Here is a 9155-nt window from a genome sequence, read left to right as displayed (position 1 = left end):
CAGGAATGGGGCTTGAACGGAGGATGCACGGAGAGAGGGGAGGAGGAAGGGGACCACCCCAGGATGAGGGCATGAAGGAGCACAGCAGGAAGGCACAGACAGACCCCATGGATTCATGTTGGGGATGATGGGGCAAGGGGGCAAGAAAGAAGATGGAACCTACATAGGTCGGAAAAGGAACAGCAGCGCATAACTCCAACCAACCCAGTGCGTTTGGACTCTGATGTCTCTAAGATCCTACCTGCACTGAAGTCTGGATCAGACCCTAATATCTGGGCTGGACCTCTGCAGTTTTGCATCTCCTGATGCCAATATCCCCAGGCCCACTCCCAAGCAAGGTCAAAGGCCAACTCTCCTCCCTCTCCCCCTATGTTTAGGGAAATTCTGTAAGGAACTGGCACTCCCACCAACCCTAGCACATCAGTGTTGGAATTTATTAAAGGCCCACAGGGTGGTCTTGACCCAGGTTCAGTGGTGCTGGGCTCTCTTTCCTTTCCCCCATGTTTTTCCATTCTCTTCTTTCATCTCCCTCTTCCTCTCTGCCCATCCTCATCCTCCTTTTCCATCTCCTCTTATACACTGTGGAGATGACGATCAAAGAAAGAACACAATCATTCAGCAACAGACCAATCTGGCTTGAATTTCTCCAAGTCAAGCTCCTTGGTTTCCTCTTAGAAATGAAAAGGAAGCAGGCGGAGAGAAATTAAACCAGCAACCCACAAGCTTTTAAGTCACTGGCTTCATCTGAATACTCTAGTCCAGCCTGAGTCCCTCAAGTGCCACACCCTGTGCCTGGCAGCCAGGAGTGAGCAGTGAGGGAGATCCAGAAATCTGGAAAGCAGGTTTGGAAGGCATTTGGGTGGCCACCTTTCCATTTCAAGGATGCTTCTTTTTGTTCATTCACTCATTCACCAAATACTTAGCGAGTACCTACACTGTGCTGGGCTTGCAAGACATCGATGAATAAAACAGAGATGCCTGCCCCCACTCAGCCTTCATTCTTGCTGCATGAACAGATAATGAATGATAAACAGAATGTGTAAGAAAAGTGAGTAATGTTTGGAAGAGAAGAGGATTCTGGAAGAAAGGAGAAAGAGAAGCAGGGAAAGGGCATCAGAGCACAAGAGAGAGGAAGGCCTCTGAGATGTGAGTGAAGACCAGAAGTGGGTCAGGGAATAAGCCAGAGAAAGCAGGGGCAGTGTGGGTGCACACTCTGGGAGAGCACCCTTCTCAGGGGCAGGGGCCTCAGCGGAGTCTGCCAGCAGGTTCAGCACGAAGGTCAGCTGCAACGCTGCAAGAAGGGAGGGCGCTAGGCTTGGGTTCTTACTCCTACTGGAGTGGGAGCCATTGCTGGCCTTCGCAGAGCATAGTGTCATGTTCTGAGTGGGTCTAACAGGACCACACCCCTCATGCAATGACCTAATGCAATTTCTGCTTACAGAATTTTAGAACTTACCAGGACTTTTGAGATACTCTCTGCATGCCCCACTGGGAGGTGGGAACTCTGAGGCCCAGTAAAGGACGTGTCCTACTGTGGTTGCATACCCCGGGAGAGGTGAGTCAGCCTCTACCTAAACTCCTAGCCTCTGCTCTCTGCACTCCATTGGGGCTGGGCCTCAGGGCATCCCACACGCAGGACATTCCCTAGCATGGCTCTAAACTGCCCTTTGACAGATCCACAGCTGGGGGCCTCAAAAGCACAGTGTCTGGGCTTAATGGTATCTTCAGCCCTCTGGTCCAATATGTGGGACTCAGGAAAAGGGAGAGTAGAGGTAAGGAGGAGGAAGAATGATGATTCCAGTAAGACTTCCCACCCCAGGTTTCTCCCTCCCTGTGGCCCCCATTCCAACACCCTGGGTTGGCCCTGATGCCCCCCCCAATCACCCCCACTGTGCCATACCCCTGTTCCTTCTTGCCAAACTAGGTCTCTTTACTGCTGTGTTGGTGGAGACAGAACTGGTTCAAGGATATGGTAGCCAGCTTCCCTTATTAATGGGCTGAAGCACCAAGCAGGGCCAGCACCCAGGGTCTGTCCTCTCTTCCGAGTGGATAGACCCAACAGGGATGAACTCTGGCCTAGCCTGATGTGACTCAGGTGGAAATACCTTTCCCACCTCTTCTCTTTCACCATCTTCTTCAGCCTCCAAGATCTTTACCTAGAAGTCTTCATCCTGCCTCCCATCAACAATCATGCATGTTTTGACCTACTTTATATTTGGGGCACTTCCTCCATGCCAGCCACTTCCATGGGGATCATAAGCCCTTTGATGGCCAGGACTGGTTTAATCCCTCTTTGGAGCACCCCCCAAAGCATGAAGTTCATCATGCAGTAATTAGATGGGGCATTCCCCAATGCACTGGGCAATGCCAAGCCTGGGTGTGGGTAGGGTTCCTTCCTCACCGCTGTAGTAGACCTTGCACCCCAAGACTGAGCCAGGAGCACTCACCGTCCTCACACAGATTCAGCTTGGACAGGCTCCTGCCATCAAAGGGCTCCTCAAATATGGAGCCGGTGTCCCGGTCGCTCACGGTGTGCAGATACATGGCTTTGTTCTCCATCACGTCCTGCTGCAGCAGCAGGGATGGCAAGAGAGGAGGGCATGGGGGAAGAAGGCAGGAGAGAGAAATGAGTAAACTGCTGGTAGGGACAGAACAACACATCCACCCCCTAAGCCTGAACACTGGGGCCCTCTCCTTATCACCCAGAATCAGGCGCCATGTACAAATCCCTGGACCCTGATCCCACACCCCAACTTCCTCAGTGCTTGGGAAGACCAAGGCCCTATGGAATGGGATCTGTCCCTTCCTTTCAACAGCTCTGTGAAGCTGGAGCCTGAGCTGGGGGCCATTGTGGGTCACACTGGGTGGCCCCTGAAGAAGCTGACCCTGCTCACCTCAAGGTGACCAGGGAGAAGTTTACAAGCCCCCTGGAGCCCTAGTCATGTCAGAGGGACTTGGGCTGCTGTTCTGTGTTGGAAACAAGAGACATGAGGAGGGCAGTATGAGAAATGCAGAGACCACCATCCAACACAACTGAGGAGACCAGAATGGTTCCCAGATCCAGCCAGGCGGGCATGGTCAAAAGGAACTTGGTTCAGTGGGACCACAGCAGGGAGCCATCACCCATGGAGCCCGAGGAGCAGGCAGCCTCAGCAGGGCCTCAGATGCTGAGAGGCTAACAGCATCAGGCCAGCAGAGGGCTCGGTCTGCATGGTCCTCTGAGGCTGGTTCACTGGGTCTTCGGGCCACTTGGTGTTCCAGGAATGCACCCACCGATTTGGGACAATCCTACACTTCTTGGAGCTCAGCAGCCTCATTTGCACAACTCTGTGTATAACACAATCCCATTTTGTAACCTGTGCATCTGTGACATGTCTGTGACTGCATCAATGGGTGGGGAAGGCTGTCCTCAAGATGTTACTGGTCATTCCTGGTGAGAAATGCTTTGCAGAACTCTGGCTGGAAGGGACTATTGGGATTTTGTACTTTTTTTTTTTCCTTGCTGGATTTTTCTTGGTTTCTATGTGCTTGCATTCTTTTGTTTGTTTTAAATTTTTCCAGAGAGCATCTACACACACTAGAGAGAAAGAGAGAGAGAGAGAAAGCACACCCCATGGCAGACACTGCAATCCCTTCTCCTCCATCTCTCCCTCCTTTGGAGATTTTAGGTGCATACCCTCATGCACCTGGTGTGTTTCTCAAGCCACTGGATCTGGGACTTGAACTGTCCTGTTGGTCATGTGGAATCCAGTCACCTTAACCACCACGCCACTGGCCAGCATTTCAAGTCAGAATACAAAGTATTTATTTACAAAAATACTCGATATTCTTTTTCTCACATATATGTCCATTGATTTTACAGATCACTATGTTCATCTCAGCTTCAGCCATGGATTTATCTTTTTTTTTAAAACCAGACATGTACTTTTGATGTTCACTAGCTGAAGATGTAACCAAAAATATCCAATTTTTTAAAAAATGAATTCTTTGGGAGACAAATGTCCCTATGAGGTGGGTCCCAGGCCCTGTATGGAGCAAACACAACCCTGAGTCTCAGAGGTGCTGGCCACGACTCTGGGACCTGGGAGGAGCAATGGCGGGTGGCTGTGGGGAACAACAGCCCTGAAGGAATTGGTCAGTTCCTGGTAAGAGGGTGGCAAGGAGGCCTTGTCACTGCTCCATAAATAGGGAGAACGAAGGGGGGAGGCTGTGAGTCTGGCAGGGCAGAGCTACACGTGAAGCCCTTGTCTCCATACCTTGAACTTGATGTCCACAGACCTCTGACTTTAGGGCTGAGAAGAGGCCAGAACTGACCAGTTACTATTCGGCTGTCTTCCAACCACCCAGGGGGGAGGGGCTTTCCACTCTTATCTCTTCAAATAAGTCTCCACATCCCTCACACACAGCACGTGCTTGTGTGCATGCACACATGCACACACGCACACGCACACACACACTCATGGTGTTCCCGTTTCTGTGGTCTTTCTTCCAGCCCATGGGAGGGACAGAAGAGAGTGGTCCACGGCTCCACCAGGATCTCTCCTCCCTGCCCCAGGCAGCCTCTCTGTGCTTCATCTACATCCACTTTGCAGTCCCCTCATCCCAGCCCTGTGTCCAAGTCCTCCACCCAGGGACAGCCTCTAGGTGGGGCCCTCAGCAGCTCCCTCACTGCTAAAGCTGAACTGCAGGGGACCCTCCCTCTGTCTGGCCTCACTCCTAGAGAGCTGCAAAGCAGGAGGTCAGTGTCTCCTCTGCCTGCTGTAACCCCTTCTCTGCCAAAGGCAATAGCTTCTGCTGCCCAGAGGTCATGCAGAGTCAGACAGGGTTCCATTCCTACAGAGTGGAGTTGGGGGGGGGGCCCATCTTCATGGCCACCTTCTTCTCTCCTGGTCAGCTGCTGGGCTCGAGCTGGAATGCACAGCTTGTTATCTGGAATGTGTCTTGGGGCGGCCCCTCTGCACAGTCCTCCCCACCCCACCCCTCAGCTGGTCGGAGCTCAGGGGAGCTGGTCGGGGAGCGGGGCCGGCAAGCGGGGCCAGATGTGAGTGAGATGCATTTGGAAATGCTCTGTCAACTCTGCTAATGTTTGTTGCTTGGAAATGAAACCTATGCATGTTCTGTCTGCCCAGGTTTTACTTGAGGCCATTTCCTTTCTTGGAGAAAGGGGGCAGGCATTTGGGTCTTATCATGGGTCTTTGGCCTTTGGGTCAAGGTTGTGTTCAGGCAAGACACAACTGCCTGCCAAGTGTGGCAATGTGTGTGTGCACACGCCCCGTGGTATGGACCCCTTGTCATCTGGGATCTCCGCACAAGCTCCTCCTGGAGCACTGCGCAGGGGACAGGCAGGCAGCATCCTCTCTGTCCTTCCCATTTTGAAGATAAGCCACTCAACATCGAAGAGGCAAAAAACACAGGATATCGAGCAAGACAAGGCCCTGGGCAGCAGCTTCCCGCACAGGCTCTGGCTTAGCCAACGGATTATTTTGTCCAAGAAGTTGGGCATCAGCCCCTCTTGGTGGCCTCCTTCAGGGTCTCAGGCCAGACAGTGAAGAGACTCACACCTCAGAGGGCCCTGAGGCCAATGAGAGGCTCTGAGAGCTTGAAGGCAGGGGTAGGCTGCAGAACTATGGGCAGGGCATGGAAGCCACAGTGACTATGGATAAAGCCCTCCCCCGGAGCCTGGACTGCCGTGTCTGAAGTTCGAGTGGGGCTGTGCTATCAAGAGGGAGGGGACAATCTACTCACCCCTTAGGGGTGTTTGAGTCACTCCCAGGCAGCTTCACTCAGGGCATGGCAAAGGATCTCTTCCAGGCTCTGCATTTTAGAGTGGAGGAAGCCCTCGGCCATGCATACTCCTTTCTTCCCAAGAGGCTCTTTGCAGGCACATGGGTGTGGAGAGCACACAGAGAGGCTGAGGGCTCCAATCCTGGCTCCTCTGTTTAGTTACTCCTTGGGGACCTTGCCCCAGTCAGCTGGTCTCATTCAACCTCAGGGGAATTTCCAAGACAGTCCAACCACTCACATGAGGTGCTTTATGAACAAGGGTGCCCGCCCGGGGAAGCCATGACAGCATCTGAAGAGAACCAACACGTACCACCCCTAGCATCTCTGACCCAGACAAGCAGCCAGGTACAGGAAGGAGGTCTCTGGGCTCCTGAGACCTCCTTCCTGCCTCACCAGTCCCAGAAACAAAGCTGTTTAGGGTTCCCTCTGCAAAATGCAGTCACAACTGCAGCCAGGAGCTAAACTGGGGACACTGGCTTTTGAAGTCCCTCTGAGCATCAGGACTCAGTTCTTTCTGCTGAGGGGGTGGCACAGGCCTTGCTAGCACTTCCGAAGACAATTCCTCTGGTTCTAGGATGTAACTCTGCAGTTAGCTAACTCACAGCTTTTTGCATTGCTTCATCAAAACCAGGGAAAAAATCACCAGGAATGTGCCCCCTCCAGGGAAAGAAGGGTTAAGTAAGTTTTAAACATGTCCCTCTTCTCACTGTGTTCCGCTAATGTAAGTCAGAACCCAAAGCTGGAGAGCTGCAGATGTGTTATGAGTAACTCCTCCCTTCATACGTCCTGCCATGGGGCACATGCAAACACACACACACGCACTGCACGTAAATGAGGGCTGTCACCTGTACCATCTCCCTGAATAGGCTCCTCAAGCTATGACCCGAGCCAAGCAGAGTTGCCACCAAGGTCGTAGCTTCCCTCTGGCAGCCAAATGCAGGCTCATGCTCTCCAGGCTCAGAGAACCGACAGCCTCCCACCTGGAGGAGGCGAGGCAGCCCCAGTTCCACATCCCAGAGTTGACCAAATGCTATGTTCTGCTCCATTCGGCACCCCCAGGACTGGTCCGGCTCTGGCTCCCTGTGGGACAGCATGCCCAGGGAGGTGTTCCCACAGCTAGTGCCAAGACTCACCTGAGTGCGCCTGCGGAGGCCCCAGAGCCTGTCCCTCAGTGCCTGGCGTCTGCCATGCTGGCTGGAGAGCTGGCTGCTGCTCGCTATGACCCAGGCAGCCCCTCAAAGAAGGTCCCCACTGTCAGCCAAATCCAGGTGGAGTCATAGAAGGAGGCTGTAGGGGCGCCCAGTGACTTGTCTCAGGGCAAGACCCAGGGGTTACCTCTGCAGGAGGACGGAGCAGGAGGCCAGACTCAACCTTGTGGCCGAGTTGGGGGTCTGCACCTGGAACTCTCTGAGCGCCGCGCCTCGGTCAGCCAGCCTCGGACAGTGATCCGGAGATGTGCCGTGGAGGCATCTGCTGGGAGCTAGACTAGGTACTGACTGAGATGGGGACTGCAGCTGCGGCACGGCGGGGCTTTATTAAAAGTTCTTGAAGCAATCTCCGAGTACCCTGATAGGGTCCGGAACACGGCTCCCCTCTTGTGGCCAATTTGAGCATTACAGTCCCATGCAGGAACGCCCGCCGCGCTGGAGCTGCGAAGTCAGTCTTGGCCATGGGACTGACTCTGCCGCCTATTCTAAAGACTCGTCTCAAAATACTTTTTGGAAGGCTTCTGGGGGAATGGCAGCTAGACCTGGCTGAGTAGCCACGCAAGAAAACCAGTCTTGTAAATTTATTTATAAGACAGAATTGGCATCGGCCAATTCATTCACCAAACTTGGCATAGAATTACTTTAGGTATTTTCCTGGAGTCACATCTATCCCCAAAGGACGGAGACTGGGCCACACAGGCGGTATACAAAAGAAGGTCTCACGGGCTCTAAGAAACTTCCCAAACTCAGGATCAACACAGCCGACCACCAAAACCAGTGTTTATGGAGCATCCACACCACAGCAGGCAGTGGATACAGGATTACAGTGAGCTGGCTGTCCTTGCCGGGATTGCAATCCAGTCGGAAATGTGAGCTGACCACCAGTAACTGTAAATCTACCCTTGATCAGTTCCATGAAGAAAAAATGGAGATCTACTCAGACTTTAAGGGAACAGGGGGAGGTTGGTGAGGATCAGGAAAATCCCAAAATAATGTGAGCTGGGGAGGCAGAGCCGGTTCACATGGTTGGTCATTGCAGGACAGTGCTCTGAAGGTGGTGATCACAAATGTGTTCCCATTTGTTGGTTAAAAATTCTTTTCAAATGTTCTCAATATTTCAGGGTCAGACTTTGTACAAGAGAAGGGTTTGCCAAGGGCCCAGCCCTCCCAACAGTGCAGCTGCCAACCCGCAGCAGTCAGAAATGGCTTAGTCATTTTCAATACCAGCCCCTCCTGCTGATCCCTGGAAGGCAGCCCCAGTGTGAATCCATCCTTCAGAAGAATCAATAATTACATAATCACGGTAAGGAAAAGAAGAGGAGGAGGCTAGTCAGGTGGCATGGTGGTTAAAGTGGCCAGATTCCACATGGCAGACTGCATGGTTATAGTGTCAGTCCAGCAACTTGAAAAGCACACTGGGCATGTATGTGTGTGTGCTCAAAATCCCCAAAGGAGGGAGAGATGGAAGAGAAGGGATTGCAGTGTGACCATATCTGTGGGAATGCTTTCTCACATTCTCTCTCCTCTCTCTCTCTCTCTCTCTGTCTCTCTGTTTTCGTCTTTCTCTCTCCCAGAGTAAGTGCACATACACCCAGACAAATGCTTTAAAACAGAAAAGGAAGAGGAGAAAGAAATGGAAAAGAAGGCAAAGAAGAAAGAAAGAAAAAGGAGAAGAAGGAAAGGTAAAAGAGAACAAAATGCTTTATAGTATATACCATGCACTAGGCAATTCCAAGTGCCTTTGCTTAAGATTTTTTATTTCATTGTAGTGTATGATAGAGTATAGATGCATGAGAGAGGGAAAGAATTACTCTCAAGATGGTCTTAGCATGCTGCAACCTTCTTTCTTCAGCCTCCAGCTCACCAGGACCCTGGCATCCTGTATGCTAGCTCTGTTTTCAGGCTGGCCTGGAGATATGAACCCATCGTTGACCAGGTGGCTTCCAGCACTGCAGAGTACTGCATTCTTTTTTAAAAATTTTCTTTTTAGAAGCTTTTGCTATAGGGCATACAGGGCGTGTTTTCGTGCCAAACAGAGAGAGACAGAGAGACAGAAAGTGAGAAATCACCCCACGAGGGGATGGCCATGCCACAATCCCTTCTCCTCCATTCTCCTCTCGGGATCTTGGGCACGCATGCACACACACCTGGAGTGAGTTTTAA

General features: G+C 52.0%; 1 protein-coding gene across 1 annotated transcript in view; it reads right to left on the bottom strand.

Annotated features, from left to right (window-relative positions):
• Positions 1–7305, bottom strand: part of SCARA5 (scavenger receptor class A member 5) — a 127709-nt gene extending 120404 nt beyond the window's left edge. The window contains exons 1-2 of the mRNA XM_006153217.3: positions 6918–7305; positions 2448–2568 (exon numbers count right to left, since the gene is read on the bottom strand). Of these exons, the coding sequence (XP_006153279.1) occupies positions 2448–2559 (112 nt within the window). The 5' untranslated portion in view covers positions 2560–2568; positions 6918–7305. The remainder of the gene's footprint in view (positions 1–2447; positions 2569–6917) is intronic.
• Between the last annotated feature and the right edge of the window lie 1850 nt (positions 7306–9155).

Source organism: Tupaia chinensis, unplaced genomic scaffold (genome assembly GCF_000334495.1).
Source record: "Tupaia chinensis unplaced genomic scaffold, TupChi_1.0 Scaffold000366_1, whole genome shotgun sequence".
Lineage (NCBI taxonomy): Eukaryota > Metazoa > Chordata > Mammalia > Scandentia > Tupaiidae > Tupaia > Tupaia belangeri.
This window is presented reverse-complemented; position numbering and strand designations above follow the sequence as displayed.